Raw genomic sequence first — 18,865 nt, 5'->3', positions numbered from 1 at the left:
TGGCAACCATAATGAACAGTGCAGATATAGGACATTTCTATCATTATAGAAAGTTTTACTGGAGAATACTGCTTTAGAGTATGCCAAAACCAAAGGGTATTTTCCTCAAAAACAGCAATTTCTCCATGTCTCCCTTACTGCCTGCAGTGTGAAATCCCCCTTCAATAAACTGAGAGTCAAATCAGGCTTTTTAGCATGTGTGGTATATAGCTTATCAGTACCTCTTCAGTTTTGGCAAATGCTATTTGTGGTATATACTGGGCATACTCAAACTCTATAAATAATTTACAGTAGATCTCAATTTTAGATGTAAAGAATACAGTAATACGTACCCTTCATTTCACACCCTAGTCTGCCTAAGTATTGATTTCTATCACCTGAGTCATAAAGAATGTTGCTTTAATCATTTCTATTAATATATCCTCAAGTAAAAAGTATTTATGGGGTCCTATGTACTGTATCTCTAATATTCTTATAGTACTCACATACTCTGTCTTTGTACACTGATTATAATGAACACGGCTTTGGGGTCTATACGGATTACAAAAGGGAACTCAGTGGATTGTTATTTATCATGGCTTTGTACTGCTTGCTGACAGGTATGACCATTTAAAACCACTGAAGTTATAAAAAAAAATACTTTGAATTTGAAAGTAGATCCAATGAATACTGAACTAAGAGGCACTGTGATGTTTTAGGAAGAATATGGGGATGGGTTAGACAGGCCCAGGTTAAATGCCAAGTCTGGCAAGTTACTAGCTTTTGGGTCTTGGGTAAACTGATCTAGTTTTCTTTTTTTGTAAAATGGAGACAATACTAGTTATTTTGCAAAGTTGTGAGGGATGAATGACTGCATATGCAAAGATCTGGCACACAGCAGGTATACAGTAAGTGTAGCTATATAAATAATAAAGCTATTAAACAGATAAGAGTAAAATTTAACAGACTTTGAATCAGAACAGATGAGGACTGGAAGAGACAGAGATTAGAAATATTTTTGATGAAAATTACCACTTACAAAATATAACCATTGAAATGTGGAGGACACAACATACTGTTTAGTTTTGAGAAAATTAAAGAATTTACCCACTCTTATGTTGGTAGTCCCACAAAATATAATCTTACTTATTAAAGTTTTCAGATGACCCTAATAATCTTACTGCTTTAATATTGTTAAAGGAGTTGATTAGTGATTAAGATTAGCACGTATGCACTACCACTGGATGTCATAAAGGAAACAACACATTATTTATTTTTTTAAAGTAATCTCTATGCCCAACACGGGGCTTGAACTCACAACCCTGATATCAGGAGTCATATGCCTTACCGAATGAGCCAGCCAGGCACCCCTAAAATTAAACAGTAGAGAAATACAGGCAAATAAAGTGGCTTAATTTTGAATGAAGATATAAAAAACTGCCATTACTGAAGATTTAGAACATGTCAGTCTAAAGTGTGTCATATTTTATCTCCTTACAGATGGAGAAACTGGGTTTAAGAGATTAATTTACTTGAGTCTATGTGGATAATAAATAACAGAACTAGGATTTAAATCCAGATCAGTCTAATTCCAAAGCCCATACTCCATACTTCTCCCATGGCAACTTTAATCTATTAAAAAAAAAAAAAAAAAAGATTTTTCAATGGGTGGAAAAGTAGAATCTTTAAAATGAGAATCTTTAACAATATCTAATTTGTAAATATGACAGGTTGTAGGGCAATTTCAACAGCAAGAAGTTACTGAAAATACTTAGATTACACAGGTAATTATAATAGTTAAGATCATGGACTATGAAGTCAGATTCTGGCTTTACCAAGTGTCAGGTGACTCTGGATAAACTCCCCCTACCCCTCAGGCCCCCAGAACTGCTGTGAAGATTAAATGAGAGAATGCACGTATAGTGCTTAGCACAGTGCCTGGCACTCAGTAACTGTTCAATTATTATTTTCACTACAAAAATTATACATCTGAATGAATGTTCTATGTGGAAACTGAATTTAGTAATTATTGTCACAAAAGGTTAGTGGACTTTAAGACTAATATTATTTGCCTCTTGGTCAACAAGACATAAGCCAAATTTTCAAGTTCAAAATACATTTGACTGCTTACAACTTCAGGTTTAAAAACATAACAAATATATAGCTTATGTTCTGTGTTGAAGGAAACTGATTTTCCTACTGGCACTTATAAATAATAATAACATCTAGGATATGTATAAAATAACTATCCTCTGAGGAGCTCCAGTGTGTTCTTTCAGATCATTTCAAAGCCTGAAAAGGGGAGGAAAGTTTAAAATAACTTTTAAAGAGATAGATCTGACCATAATACTGTCCTATCTACATGTGGCAATACATATTTGTGAATTAAGAGCAAAACTGCAGTTAGAATGAAGATTAGATGTTACTCTAGGTATTCATTATCACTTTATCTCTTATTTTGATGGTATAGAAATATTTGAATTTTATTACAATTTTCACATTTATTTAAGTAGGAACCTATATGTAACCTAAAGGAACCTAAAAGTAATTCAACAAAGTGGTATGTGTATTAGATATATATTTATGTATGTCTATATATGCATAATAGAGACAAACACCAATCAACCTTCTAATATTTAGAGTACTAAAACTTCTAATTTGTAGAAAAACAATAAATCCAAAGAGAGGTATCTACTCAATTTAAGTAACAGAGTATTAGGTGTAACTGAAGATAGACTACACAATAAGCATTCAAAAATATTTGACAGTAAAAAAATAGTGGAACAATTATGGGTGTATTTTTAATGCTGACATTAAGAAAGACAATTAATATTTACTGTGTACTTTCAGCAAAACAGGATCCTGTTTCTTGTTGCTGGCATCCGAGAATTTGTTTTATTAAAGAAAAAAAAAAAGACTTGATTTGAAAAGACAGTGTGATGTTAGGGAAAAATACTTAGATTTTTGGACCACCAATGTAACCTGGCCAAGAGAAGAAGTAATTTCATTTTAAAATTCATTTTAAACTTTAAAGTTGAGAGTCAGAGGAGAGAGATTCATGAACATAAAGTTAAAAAAGGAGGCCACTGTAAAACTTTTGATATTTTCCACACACATGCCTGACAAAGATAAAGGGATTTTTTCCTATAATTTTTTTTAAAAATAAAGGACAAGAAAAATCTAATAATGGGTAATGTAGTTATGGGAGATCAACAAAAGTGTGACATCACAATATCTCCTTCAATGACCTTAGGGATAAAAATAATTTCCCTTAAGTATCAGTCTACTGTCACAGAGTCCCTTTTGAGAAAATACAGTTATGAAATTTATGGATCAACTATGACACACCAAAAATGTTTTTCATACTAATTTAAATAACACTAAAAATTGTATCTTTTTTGGATTTCAATGTCAAACAGTTGATACATTAGTGTTAACCAGAAAGCAGGTTTTTAGAGAATCTTGAACCAAGTAAATTTAAAAAATAGTGGTTTTCTACACTATTCCACTGAATAGAATTATAGGATTGGTTAGAAAGAACAGATTATATTCTTTATATGATTGTCATACTGGCACTTCTTTAAAACTTGATTTCAAATGATTGTATTTGTTATCAATTAGCATTATTTTATATACATGGGTTACGCATAGGATATCTAAAGTTGATTCTCAATTACAATTTCGAATGCATTTCTTCAGTGTGACAACTGAATTTTATCATGCTTAAAAGTAAAAATCTAAAAAACTTCACACTATTATGTAAAAGTCAGGTCCCTATTGCTATTATGTGGTTATTTCATTTCTTTTTTCTCTCACTTTGACTTATAGGGAGTACTTTAAAGGGAGTTCTACATGTATGGGGTGGTTTATGATAAAAATTTGGGATGACTGGAAGAAAAAGATAATCATTCTTCAGATATCATAATGGTTTTGCTACTATAGAAAAGAGCAGATATTCCAATTTTATACTATTGTGTTGAATTGAGAACCACTAGCTAAAAATTTTTATCTTTCCCAAGTATTAAAAAGTCTGCAAAAAAAAATGTATTCAGTAATACTGGAACAAGTCATTTACAGATAACAACACCCTTTTAAAAATTAGACTGCATGCTTTTATAATGGCTCCTGAGGGCAAAAACAACTTTAAAAAATTAACTGAAAATACTCTGTAGCATAGTAAATACTTTGTAGCATAGTATTAAGTTTATGTTAAAATACACATCTTCATTACTATTGATATAACTAAGTTTAAAAATATTTTTTTTAATGTTTATTTTTGAGAGAGAGAGAGAGAGAGAGAGAGAGAGAGACAGAGCACGAACGGGGTAGGGGCAGAGAGAGATGGAAACAGAATCTGAAGCAGGCTCCAGGCTCTGAGCTGTCAGCACAGAGCCCAATGCGGGGTTTGAACTCATGAACCGTGAGATAATGACCTGAGCCGGAGTCAGACACTTAACTGACTGAGCCACCCAGGCGCGCCACTAAGTTTTAATAAAGTAGTAAAATACATTAAAAAATGAAGCCAACAGAACCTTGACTTGGTTACTATGCCTCAGAAAGTGAGACTACTGCTTCCCACATTATGTAACTGGCCAAATGCACAATATGAGAACATTAAGAAGAATATGAAGGACTCCAGTTGGTAAAAAAACTACAATATGAAAACTGATGGCTTTTATAAATTTAAGGGGGAAAGTTAGTCTGAATATAGTCCTATTAATATTTTTCAGTTGTGAAACTTATGATTCAACTATGTGATACATGAAAGTGTTATTCATATCTATTTTAATAATGTAGCTCAGTATTTTTCAGATATTCTCTATTACTAAACAATGAAATTTCCAGTTATATTTAACTAGTTTTTATTTTGTTCATTAATTTACTTTTAATATCTTTCTTTTACCATCATTCTTCATTCCAAACCAAGTAATTTTAGACAGTGTCAATCCACTGAACTGAATCTTAAGACCTCTTTCTCTTTCAAAAGATTCAACCTAGTCTATATAATTTTCTTCTTTGATAGTGTTTTATATTAATTTTGAAAAGGCTCTAAGTTTTTTGGTAATATTATTTTTATAATGGCAAATTACATGATGACAGGAATGGAAAGTTTAATTTTAGCAACTAAATCTCAATTGAGATTTAGTCTTTTTTTTTTCCCCCAAATAAATTAGGCCAGAAAAGGACTACTATGCCTTTTAAACTTATTTAATATAAAGAACACTTATACATCATAATAAGAATTTGAAGGCTTCTTGGGATGAACTTCAACTATATTGTATTCTTTTTTCCTGTTCCCTTGAACACCATTCAAATAGTCATCTTTGTATTTCAGGTGCCCAGTACAGTGCAAAGCACACCAGAGAATAACTATCTGATGAATTAAGATATTCAATAACAATGCAAAACATTACAAAATACAAAGACACACCATTTCATCAGCTCAGTAGTACTATTTTTTTCATGCTGAGAAACAAAAAAGGTCAATACAACAAGGTGTAACTAATTTCAACCAAGGGGGTGGTTCTATTATTAGTTATTTTTATCCCAGAACCAGTGTTAGTGTTTCATGCAGACCTGGGTTAGTAAGTATAATTCTGGAAGAAATTTAGTGACAATTTCTGAAATGTTTAGTATGAATGAGGGCAGTGTTAAGTTTGCTTATTGTTTGAGTTACAAGCTTAGCACTTGCTAATTTTTTAAAAAGGAAATGGGGGAAGAACAAAGGGTGTTTTGGTTGACACTTTGTCTTACCTTCAGATAAACAGAACTGATATTTAATGATCTAAAGAGGGAAAATAAAATAAATGAAACAATCATAAGGAGTGCAAAGTATTACAGAATAGGAAGGCCATGAGTCATTTATTTTCTTAATGATTTTTTTCAAAATTAGTTAACTGTAAAAATGCAGTACCCTCTTATAATCTTGAAATATTATAAAATAATTTACTGTACCAAGTACTTCTAAACCTAGACAATTATTTAACTTTATTTGTAAAATTAGAGATAAGGCAATATTCCTGGCCATAAAATTTGATCCTCTAAAGTTGAGAGAGAATGTGTACTCAACTTGTATTTCTTTTGCAGATACTTCAGTAATGATCCCATGAAACACAACAGTCACTGTCCAGTAGCTCAGATAAAATGTGGTGCATGTACTTTTATGAAGATTGTTGACTTTTAATGGAACTGCATTTAGGTCAAAAAAAGTATACATTAAATTTATAGGCCAAATTCAAATATTAAATAATGAAAATGTTTCAATGATGAAACTTATTTAAGTAAGTTTTCTATTTTAAGAGTTTAGAACAAAAGGGTATTGCATTTCAAGTTCCATTAATGACAAGTAACTAAAACTTGCTTTTAATCTTACCGGCATCAGATGGTAAATGATGGTAGGGAGCTGGAGAAAAAACCTGTGCTGCAAAATCTTCAAATGTCGTTGGTTCTAAATGATGCTGGACAATTGTTTGCAGGTATCGTGCTCTCTCCTCATAGCTGATTTCCTTCAGTTAAGGATGTACTTAAATGCAGCTTACATTGGAAAAGAACAGATCTTATCAAAAAGGACTGCTATGATTGCTAAGCCATTACTTCTTAATTATTCACTATTCTTGCGTACCACTTAAAAGTATGGCTTTTTAAAGAGTAAAAAATACAGTTTTTAACATAAGTTTACTCTTCAGGATACCATATAAATGGCAGCTTAACCTAGAGACATTTATTAGGAAAGAATTATACTACCACTAAACTGTTGGAAGAATGAAGGGAACCATGTACTTGAGAAAGGATTCAACTGCTATCAGGTCAGCCTCGGCTCATTTTATCTTGTTAAATCGGCTTCAATCTACAGATTTGCTCTGAAAAGCCACACAATAAATATTAGAATGCTGTTTAAAATACTGTCTGAAATTCTCTATTTTTCATTTGTAAAGACTTATTGTGAGAAATTCCTGCATATCTTCTTCTTTTTCTAAAATCCCTATATTTTCCCAACAATTGTTCTCATTTTGAATGGAGGACTACTGTTGCTGTAATCCTCGAATAACTCCATGGGGTTAAGATAAATACATAGTTGAATCTGTATGTCAGGAAAAAATATCTAGTCAATTATAACACTGAAACAAGCAGGAATATTTGCAAAGAGTCCACGGGACTCCTAAATACTGTCTAACAAAGCATCTACAGGGCACTGACACTGACAGAAAAATACTGTACTTCCCTTTCACCACATTTTCTTCTCTGATATTATTGACAAGCAACCAGTACCTTGAAGTGTTGTTGCTTTTGAACAACCCACTCCAGGCTTCCTGTTTCAGCAGGCCTGATTGTGCTGTTAGCACAGAGAGGGCGAGAAAGAGAGAGAATATTTCTGTTGTTCACGAAAGCAACTATGGAAATGGCTGTCAAAATGTAGAGCAGCAGGCAGCAACATACAATTATCAGGAAAAACTCACATGCTGACTTCGTGTCGTACAGTTCCTGAACTGAGAAATCAGTTAACCTTTCTTCTACAACTTCCAGAAGTTTTCCCACTGTACTGTTTGTGCTATGTTGATAGGCTTTCTATAAGACATTTATAGATGTATAAAGCTAATAAAAATTTGCCTTTTAGTTTTTCTTCATTGTTTCTAAAACCCATTTTAATATTTTTCCTCAAAATTCTTTATTCTTTTTAAAAATTGCTACTCGATTACTGTAGTTCTACATTTCTAGAAATTGTAGAACAAGTCTACAACCAAGACCAAGAAAAAAATTTGTAAGGAAGATAATTTGAAGTGGTAATTCAATTGGAGATAACACAGCCAGTTACATCTATAAAAGGTTATTGATTAAGAAGAGGAAAAAGGCTAAGAGTTAAAGGTAAGATTATATTCAGTAGGTACTTAGACTGTGATGTCTTTTGCCCTCCAAATGGCTTAAGTACTTTTTCTTGCGTTACAATTTATTTTGTGCATTAAATATTGAAATAATCTGAATTCCAATTTCTTGCAATCCATCATTTTCAGTTCTGTACAGTGGGACTCAACTTTGAAAAGAATTCTTCTCAAATGGGTAGCAACAGAAGAAGATGCTATATTAAATGATCAGTGGAAAGGATTTTATGGAAGAATCATGTAGGTATTTTTGAATGTTAACTTAGAAAAGTAATATAGGCACACTTTTAAAAGGAGGTATATGGTTATAAGTGGAAGAGGATGTAACTGATGGTTCAATCTAAATAATACCACATATCTCACAACTTGTTGGAAAGTACTTTTTTCATTGGGGGAGATTCACAGCTGCCGAATTTTCTGCAGTTAATAGAGTCCTTTGATTCACAGCAGTGCCCCTTGTACAAAAAATACTGGCCTTTGTGTATTACCAGAAACTAATTTTCTATTTGGCTGAAAAGGGAAAAATGGGGTTATTGCTTCTCCCTCCTACAGAGCTTTTCATTATGCCTGATGCACTCAACTTCTAAGCTCTTCTGAGAAAAAAAATAACTGAAGAGGCAAGAGGTAGAAAAATGAGCTTGTTAGCACATTAGAAGTGAAGTATCTTGGTGGGCCCTAGAAATTCCCAGTGGTGTGTTAACTTATCACTCTATGCATGCTGGCACTGATAGTCTCCCAATTGATCACTCTCTTTTCGCACCAAAGGTGCTGCCAGGAAGCAAAGGCTGAAGGCCCACAGGAGAACAGTCTGCTATCAAAACAAGCTGTTTTTAAAAGTCTGCTTGAATGGGTAAAATGCTTCATGAAAAGTAGGGTGGAGACACCTACCTGCTTTTAAAATGCTCTACTTTCAGAGGGCCTATAAATGAAATATTTTACTTTATCTTATTATATTTACACAAGAATTAGGCAGAAAGAAAGCAAATGTTAATATTTCTAAAGCCAGGAGAATATTTCCAATGTAGTAAAATTTATTAAAGAAATGAATATCTACGTAAAATACATTTGCAGTGTAATTCTATTTCACTATACAAAACTCTGAAGAAACCCAAATATAAAGCTATACAAACTAAAATTATCCAGCTATAATGTATTCATTTTGTATAAAAACACATGATGTGTTTATTTAATGTATTTAATCTTCATTACGTAAAATGATGCTTTCTAAAAACGATTTTTAATAATTCAAGTCTAGGTGGCAGAGTGAAAACAATCATTAATGGTTGAATTTAAATGAAAAACTGCAGCATGTATCACATGTTAGGCTAATGTCTGAAAGTTTCTTTTTTTTTTTTTTTTTTTTGGTAACTCACTTTCTAAAAGCTAAATATTCTTTATAATTTTCCAGGTTTGATGTAGCCAGATTAACAACAACATCAAAACAAACTAACTTAATCTATAGTACTTACATTTCCCCCCCTTTTAGAAAATATATATTAAGGAGACACAAGGAACTTTAACACTTAAACCACAGTTCGAATCTATAAACAGGATGTTTTGTGATTGAGATGATGATAAAGTTAAACACAGTGCTGTTAGCATCTGCAATGGCAACCATAATCCAAAGCCATTAATTCCTATATCTCCTCATAATAGATTAGAACACTTATTCCTTAAAAGGCAACTCTCTAGGGAAGAGTTATTAGTACCTATAAATTGGGTGACATACACAAACTTGACGGCTAGCAAAAACAGGATAGCTCAAGCTATATTCCTATTGTGAGTGCATGTTGCCATTGACATTGAAATTAAAAAACTGAAATGCGTGAGATAAAAAGGGAATGGTAAACAAATTCAAAAACAAAATTTAAAGTACAAGTTTAACTTAAATGAAGGTTTTTGTTGTAAATTTAAAACAACCTAAGCCAAAACTAGCTAACAAAAAGCCATTTGATGAGGGAGACTTTTAGCTGGTAGGAATCTTTAATACAGAACCAGCCAATCAAAAGAAATAACACACAGGTGCTGCAATCAGCAATATAATTATCCACTAATCCTCCTTCCTTCTACTTTCTGCAAAAGCAGAAAAGGGGGGAATATTACTATTCTAAAATTAATAAAGGGAACTAAACATTTTCTGTAGTATAAATACTTTAAACCTAATCTGTGCTGAACATTATTATTCATTTTAAGTAACTACTTTTGATTCTAAACTTACATATGAAATTATTTATGGCTCTGTGTCACTGTATCAAGACCAGCTGTCAAGAACTAGGGTTCAATTTCTGCCCGGTCCTGGAAAGAGATGCATGAATTCTACGTGCTGCAGTTTTTCTATATGTTAAATGGGGATACCACCACCTGCTCCTATTTATGTAATAAGGATATTGAAGATAAAGGATATAAATATAGGGTAACCCAAAAGTCCCCCTACATCTGTGCTGAAAATGGTTTTTCTGGCTTTTGGCTCAAGTCTTTGTAAATAGCAGGTGCTGTCTCCCTGAGGGCAATTTTCAATGTCTGTTTACGAAATATACCTGTATTTATGCACAAGAACTCTGATAATATTTCTTGTTTGTGGTATGTACTGAGGGCCTTTTGACCTATTTTGATGAGAGGAAACGGATTTCTCATGAGAAAAAAATATGAAGAAAAGCTACTGCAGGAGGATAATACATTTTTCAATTTTACTAATGTACAGGGATGATATATGAAAGGTAGATTTTTTTTTTTTTTTTTTAAGTTTGAGAGAGAGTGTGCGCAGGGTAGAAAGAGAGGGATGAAGAGAGAATCCCAAGCAGGCTCTGTACCATCAGCACAGAACCTGACATGGGGCTCGAACTCATGAACCATGAGATCATGACCTGAGCTGAAATCAAGAGTCAAACTGACTGAGCTACCCAGGTGCCCCAAAAGGTAGATTTGGTTTTGAAGAAGCAACAACCCTTCATTCTCTACAATTTTCTTAATAGGATTCTGAACTGCTTTTACTGTTGGAAAAGGCAAAACTTTCAGGGTGCCTGGGTGGCTCAGTTGGCTAAGCATCTGGGATTCTTGACTCTGGCTCAGATCATGATGCCAGGGTTGTGGGATGAAACCCCGCATCGGACTCCGCACTGAGTGTGGAGCCTGTCTGAGATTCTCTTCCTCTCTCTCTCTGTCCCTCTGCCCCACTGGCTTGCTTGCTCTAGCTAGCTAGCTAGATAAGGGCAAAACCTTCAGTTTTGTGATCACTACTTTCATGGCATGGCCAAGATTTTACAAACATTTAGCTCAACTGTAATTTGTGACTAGTCTCAAAAAAAAAAATGGAAGTGTGTGTATACATTATAATGCACATAGGAAGAATATGAAGCATTTTTCACAAAAAGGAGTAATGAAAATTATAATTGTAAACATATGTATGAGACCTATCACCACTTAATTTCCTCTTAAGTTCAGATTTAAGGTTTTCTTTCCTAAACAAGATAAAAAATATTGGCTCCTTTTAAAGTGAAGGCAAAGTATGGAATGTTTATATCTGTACTCAGTATCATAGCCTCAGGGATTTAAGGCCCATTCTGAAATTCCTAATTTAGTTAGGCACTTGCCTGCACTCATATATTTCTGTGATTTCTTTGCTGTTTTAGCACATAGGAATTTTATTTCCTTTTTTTGTATAGTTTTCCCAAGAACAGAGGAAGGAGAATTCTGCCTATTAAAAAAAAAATTGGAGTACTACTTATGATATTCACCACATTTCTAAGATGGCTGGTAGATTGAAATTGGCTATGGTGAAAGTTTTCACATCATAGGACTCGACAAATGCCACAAATTAGGGCTTCCTCCCTTCTTTCAGCACTAGTTACTAAACAACAAGTATGCTCCTGCCACTTCCTCCCCCCCGTCCCCCTCCCCGTGTAGGCTTCATGCCCAATGCAGGGCTTGAACTCACAACCTTGAGATCAAGTTCCTGAGCTGAGATCAATCAAGATCAAGAGTCGGACGCCTGACAGACTGGGCCACCCAGGCACCCGCCCCCTCCCAAGTATGCCTTTGTCTTTGTGCTTGTTCTCCTAACAAACTAGCAGGGAGACTAATGTCATGGGGCCAGAGGCCATGTCTTTTATTATCTTTCTATATCCAGCACCTAACACAAGACCAGAAGTACTTGATGTTTATAAATTATAGAAGGAATGAATAAAGTTTTCACAGTCGATTAGAAGACTTGTTATGCAAACAACCCCTTCCTTGAACCCCAATTTAGATCTCCAGAAGCAAAACCTTTTGGGGCCAATATAGTTGGGACTTTCCTAAGATTGGATTTAGAGACAGAGTTTGAATCCTTGTGAGAAAGTTTGGTTCCATCCCACCCTTGATCTTGCTGACCTTCTCTGGAAGAAGAAAAAGTGAATAAAATACAACATATATATATATATATATACATAAGGTATAACATTAAGAAAAAAGAAAACTAATAACTTAAAAAAATCATAATTGTTAAAGAAGAAATCCTATAAATCTTGAAAGTAATTACAACTCATTACAATTTAGCACTGAAATGTTTTACCCCATTGGTTGTGACAACTTTTTAAATTTAAAGAAATCTTTGGGGTGCCTGGGTGGCTCAATTGGTTAAGCGTCCAACTCTTGGTTTTGGCTCAGGTCATGATCTCATGGTTCGTGAGTTTAAGCCCTAGCTGGCCTCAATGCTGACAGTGCAGAGCTTGCTTGGGATTGTCTCTCTCTCCCTCTCTCTGCCCCTCCCCTGCTTGTGCTCTCTCTCTCTCCCAAAATAAATAAATAAACTTAAAAAAAAACTTTAAATTTTGCATAAATTCTACAATGGTATGAGACAACAAATTTAGTTAATAAACTATTTCTATTCATTTCAATGGCCATCTGTAAAGAAAGGAGAAAGGGAAGAAATGTCAAGAAAATCTCTGTAGATAAAAATCAGCGAAGGGTAATTTCAAAACCATTTTAGGCAGATTTCCAAAACTGCTCTGGCACACTATAAGAACACAGGTAATAACACCCTTGAAAAATAATACTCAGAAATTTAAATATTTAGGTTTTTAAAAAGACTATCTTGAGAAGCATGCCAGGGCATCATTTATTGAGAGTATTTTGGGGCAGTCCGAACTAGAGGAAGATACAACGATCATCTACCAACATTTCTTTCAGTAAGCTTAGCAAAATCATTATAAAACGTTTATTCACAATAAGCCTTGCCTGGATGGAGAATACAAACATAGATTTGCTCAGAAAAACAAAGCTGCTGATATGTAGAGTCAGCATTAGAACTTTGGTCATTTAATAGTCCAGTGCTCTTTTCTATATCCAATCTCAATGATTTCAGTTTTGTATGGAGAAAAGAAAGGTATAGGAAGCATTTTAGTTAGTTCAAGTATGGCCAACAAAATGTTAGCTTAAATTTGGGGACTGGCAATTTTTGAAAAATGTTTATATACAAGAACATTATATATAATACATAAAAATTCTTGGCACACTTTAATAAAAATGAGAAAATAAACCACATTTGGCTTTTTAGTTCGAAAAGGCCCTGAAATATCTTCAAATATTCTGAAGTGATGTCCTTACACAGGGTCTTAGAGAAATAATGAAAAATAATTTTATTGATATAGGATATATGTAGATATATTTTGCAAGTACATCTCAAGGATCGTGTGGCTAATTTATTTGCAGTAATAAAGGGGCATGTTTTCTTGAAATATACAGGGCAATGAAGTATCCCATGAACTATTTACTAGGCATGGCTCACCTATAAGATGAAAGTAATATACTTGCTTACATTATAAAGCATCTGGTAAATTAATAGTCCATTTCTTTCTTACAGTAGCTAATTTCATCAAGAAACATGCAGTGTAGCTCATATTCAGTAAAAATAAAATTCCCCCAATAGAACAAATCTTGGTATTAATATTGTTTATTTGTACTATGTTAATAGAAATTCTTCTGAAAGTCTGCAACAGGTCATAACAAATTATTGTGTATGATTTTTATGATGCATTATATTAAATTCTTTAGTAGTTGCCACTACGCAATGAGGGAAAAGCTGTGATTTGTCAGAGTAGACAAAGCTGGGCTTTAATCCATCCTTTTAACCATACTGCCAAGTCTATATTGTTTTCACTGCGTCTCAATTAGGAGACAGGCAGGACACCTGGTACTTCTTTATCTAAGTCCCATGGGCTGCCAGATGACTCAAAATCCATAACAGGTGCTAAGGCAGTGTGAGGATAGTCCTATTATTGAAAGCTGGAGTTGAATAAAATTTGGACCATATATAATTGCTCATAAATCAGCCAATTACTAAATGAAAACATTAAGTAAAAAGTTGATAAGCCCAATTCTACCAAAGTTCATGTAAATACGTTTAAAAAGATTAACCTTAAATAAATAGGATTAAAAACTTAAACCTCCCTAAAGGTTCTAAAAATCCTTCCTGATTTAATAATCCAATAATCACTGATGGTTTCTAAAAAGCACTAATATGATTATGGAATATGTGTATCTATTCCACTTTCATGAAAGTTGTATGAAGTAAAACATCTAAAAGAAAAACTAAGTTACCTAGATTTCAAATTTAATATGAAGTTAAAATTTTAGACTTTCATTCTTGGTAAGATGTACTTAAAAATGTTATCGTACATAATAAGACTTTCACAGTCAACAGAACTACTTCAGAATCACAAGTATTAGATTAAGAGTTTAAAAAACATTGGGGGATGACTAGAAACAATCTGTATTGTTCCTTTTGGGAACAAAAATTTCAATACGTTAAAGTTGAGGAAATGAACTTATGTGTTTGAACTAAATACTAAACTTGGACTCTTGTTAGAAGACGGCAAAAGGGAAAAAAATTACTAAATAAGTGAAATTTTACAGTGTACAATTACTTACGTGTTATCTCTCCCTAAATGTGTACTAACTTAATTAAGATTTTGTTTAAATGCTGTAATTATCAGGAGTACAGAAAAAGTGATTTATTATCATGGTAAGTAGTTACGAAGTACAACAAACTGTCATTTAAGACTGTGTCATAGAATCTATGATAAACAGTATATTGGCTTAAACTAATGCACTATATGCCCCTAGGGAATGATGGGCTTAGAGACTGGACTTTAACATCAAAATCTACCCATTAATCTTGACTTAAATATAATCTACTCTGCAGTAAAAGGAAGAATGGGCATTCAATGAATTACTGGTTTTGAAATACTGCACTGGTGTCCATTTACTAAAAGCATTTAAGGGGACATGAGGAGATGGACCACTAGTACCTTTTACAGACTGTTACCATTTCACAAAACATGCATTTGATTTTCCACCAACTTAGCAAGAGCATCCCATTAAAAAAAAATTATAAACTAAAAAAGTTTTCTGAAAATATCTCTCTGATCCTTTTAAAGGACATGTTGTCGCATAAGGTATAATATTGCAATATAATTTGGTCACAAGTTCAGATGAAATAATCATCTATGGAAATATACTGTAGGCTTAAAAAAGCTCTAATTTTTTTTTAGGATTGGTTGTAGATCATTGTTTCTTTGCATCAGAACCACCAACTGCTTGATTTGACTGACCAGAAAATGCAAACACCAAGAGTACTGTTTATACAAATATCATGGCCCACAATGCTTCATAAAAAGGGAAACCCTCATATCTTTAAAGATACTCGAAACAGACTTCAAGGAGAGAGAACCAGGAGTGACTGAAATAGTTACCAGCTACCCATTTAAATAATAAATCTGGTATTTAACCTTAAGATTTGCTGACTAGTTTATCTATAACGATTATTTTAGCACTTGCAATTGTTATGCATAAGATTAATTTGCATTTCTACATTAATACAGCTTATAGGTATTCAGATGATATTTGGGAATTCTAAAAAGCATAGTATAAAGGAAATTAAGCCAAGTTTGTCTTTAACTTTATCTGATACATTAATTGTGGTGGTTTTTAATCCATTTTCCCTTCTTTTAAATTCAAAAAAAATTTTTGTGAACATTAAAAAAATATATTGTTTTTATCTAAACAAAAATATCATAAAGCTAAACTGACTTTTGCTCTGGTGGGTTTAAAATAGATAATGGCATGTTAACAAGGCATTACTCCAGGTGGTTGCTTAAATATATTTATTTGCTTTCTTTTTGATAGTAGGTATGTGCTAAATAAAAGTCAACACTCCTATCAAGACAGTAAATGTAGAAACATCAGTTCTACAACAGCTATTTTTGCTCCTTCTCTTTTCTGAACAGCAATTAGTAAAGCAACCCCTTCCCCTCCTCCCTAGTGCTGTCAAGCTGTTCAGAGCAGTTTGCAACTCGACAATGGTACCATTGTGAATGCTCTCTGGGCTTCCTTCCCACAGAGAGTTAAATGGGCAGTTCCTGCTGCCCATGATTGGTGTCCAGTGAAATAATACTCAAGAGCCAGGTTTTATCAGCTTCACGCCAAAGAAGTGAAGCCAGGGAACCCAAGCCTTCATATCATACTGGACCATATGCCAACCCTGATGGCCCCAAAGGTTTATCACTAAGAATCAGGATCCATCATGTCCCTTGTGAAATTTCACTTCACATACCTTATGTGAAATGCAAAGCTTCACTAAAAACCGAACCTTCTTTACAATTGGCATGAACAGATGGACGGTAACAGTGGTTTGGCAAGCAAAAGTTAAGATTTAAATAGGCTGTATTCTAGTGTTTGAGAGGAAAAAGCAGTTAGAAGAAAATGGGGAGATTTGTGATCCATAGTTTAATTTTAATTCCATTATTGAGTTATTAAAAATTCAATGGCAAAAGCCCTTATGTTCAGTAAAAGGAAAAGAATGGATTAAAAGCACTGCAATTCCTATGTCAAACAAGGTTAAAGACTAATTTCAGCTTTACATCCTTCATTCTTTGCTATCTGAAATCCCCAAATAGCATCTAAATCTGTTTTTATATTAAACAAAGACTAAAATAAAACTTGTAAAATATGTAGTAGGTGTAGTGAATGATAATATGAACATACCAGTGCACCTTAATCACCAATCAAAAAAAAAAACGTAAGGGTTTAACAGAGAAAAAAAAAATCCCTGTTCTATCACAGGTAAGAATTTAATAAAGATGGAAGTAAAGAAACTTCAAGTTCTATGATTTTTTATTTTTGTTTTTTATTTATTTTTGAGAGAGAGAGGCAGGGGGGAAACAGGAGGGAGGGAATCCCAAGCAGGCTCCACGCTGTTAGTGCAGAGCCCAGTGTGAAGCTTGATCCCACAAACTGTGAGATCATGATCTGAGTCGAAATCAAGAGTCTGCTTAACTGACTGAACCACCCAGGCGCCCCAAGTTTTGTTATTTTTAAAGACTTTTTGCTCAATACCCGATAGAGTTCTCTACCTTCTTTCTGTTGCACTATGATATGAACCAATTGTTAAGACTGGCATATGTAGGGGCTCAGTCGGTTGAGCGTCAGACTCTTAATTTTGGCTCCTTTTGACTTGCGGTTCATGGGATTGAGCCCCACACTGGGCTCTGTGCAGACAGCACGGAGCCTGCTTGGGATTCTCTGTCTCCCTTTCTTTCTGCCCCTCTCCCACTCATGCTCTCTCTCAAAACAAACAAACAAACAAACAAACAAACAAAAAAGGTTGGCATATGTAGACCACACTGCCACTCTGGATTCAACAAAGCAGGTAAGAGATGGTGAGGTGCTTTCCTTTCCTTTGCTATTTTTGTTGTGAAGCCAATGTACTATCAGACTAGGATAAAAAAAAAAAAAAAACCAAAAAATCAAAAAACACTTCATTCATCAGTAACAAAGTATAATAATGTGTAAAAGCACAACAATGTATAAAAGTACTTTATAGGAAAAGTGTAAAGAAGGCCTGTTATGCAAAAATATAAGTCTATCATATAACAAGATTATGAAAATCTCAAGTGCCTTTTTGAAATGGCAGATATGTGTAAATATTATCAAAACACTTAGGGAACTTCTTAGTCTCATTAAGAAAAATAATACTAGTTGTTATTAGCCTGGCAATTACTGTATACTTAAGTATAAAAAATACTTTAAATAATAATCTTATTTTAGAAAGGCTTTACTATAAAAGGAAAATACATTCAAGCTGTGCTCTGCTATTCAAGAGGTAAAAATGATATAAAAGCAGAAGGAACTGTCACCTTAGACACCGGCTGTTATATTATTGGTAGTAACATTAAAAAATCAAGTTTATGGTTTGGTTTTGATTCTTCTGCTTGACTACATTTTCTGGTTTTGACCTCAGCTGCTATTACTCTTCCCTTTGTTTTATATCACCTGGTAGTGAGGAACTCCTTGTGTTTCTCAGCCACATTACACTTTTATCCCTTCATGCCTCAGTAAAACCATTCCTAATTCTTCCTCCCTACTATCCTCTCCCACTGTAATAAAATTAATCATCTTTACCATCTTATTTTGTAGGTATCACTATTGCTGGACTCCTCATCAGAGGCATTTCATTCTTTCATCCATCTACCTATCCCCATACCTACCTACCCAAGCACAGGGCTCTCTCTTTCTCCTGTACCAGACTATAAGCTCCATGAAAGCAGTAACTATCTTGCTACCCCTAGCTTTTCTCTCACACCACTTCCCATATAGAAGGTAGTCAACAAATACTTGGTGAAAAAAAATGAGAGATCCAAAATTGCTTTTTTGGGATGAAGAAATATAGACTTTTTTTTTTTCCCCTTACATGAACAAGGTTGGATGCCATTATCAGATGCCATTCAACTTCTATTGAGATACTTTCCCCCCCTTTTATAATGACTTATTTCATAGATTTTTATTTATTTCTGAAAGGATCTTAAACATACTTAGTCATTTTGCTGTTGTTCAATATAGCTTTTTTTTTAATACTTAAATTTGTCATTGGTGTATTGAATGTTTTTGGTAGAGAATAACAATTGAAAATATCTGTATAATTAATACAATGATAATAGAAATAGAAGTCGGTCATATACTGAAGTCATTTTTGT

At 33.6% G+C, this 18,865-nt stretch overlaps 1 protein-coding gene across 3 annotated transcripts in view; it reads right to left on the bottom strand.

The window, feature by feature from the left end:
• RALGAPA1 (Ral GTPase activating protein catalytic subunit alpha 1) overlaps positions 1 to 18,865 on the bottom strand; it is a 270,966-nt gene that overhangs the window by 3,305 nt on the left and 248,796 nt on the right. Inside the window, exons 40-41 of one of the 3 annotated variants that reach the window (XM_049612883.1) lie at positions 6,353 to 6,477; positions 1,087 to 1,089 (exon numbers count right to left, since the gene is read on the bottom strand). In XM_049612883.1, the coding sequence (XP_049468840.1) occupies positions 1,087 to 1,089; positions 6,353 to 6,477 (128 nt within the window). Of the gene's footprint in view, positions 1 to 1,086; positions 1,090 to 5,780; positions 6,169 to 6,352; positions 6,478 to 18,865 lie in introns of those variants that run through there. The other 2 variants (XM_049612882.1, XM_049612884.1) reach the window with 2 other exon arrangements.

Source organism: Panthera uncia (assembly GCF_023721935.1).
Source record: "Panthera uncia isolate 11264 chromosome B3 unlocalized genomic scaffold, Puncia_PCG_1.0 HiC_scaffold_1, whole genome shotgun sequence".
NCBI lineage: Eukaryota > Metazoa > Chordata > Mammalia > Carnivora > Felidae > Panthera > Panthera uncia.
The sequence above is the reverse complement of the archived record's forward strand: the minus strand, read 5'-3'. Positions and strand labels throughout refer to the sequence as shown.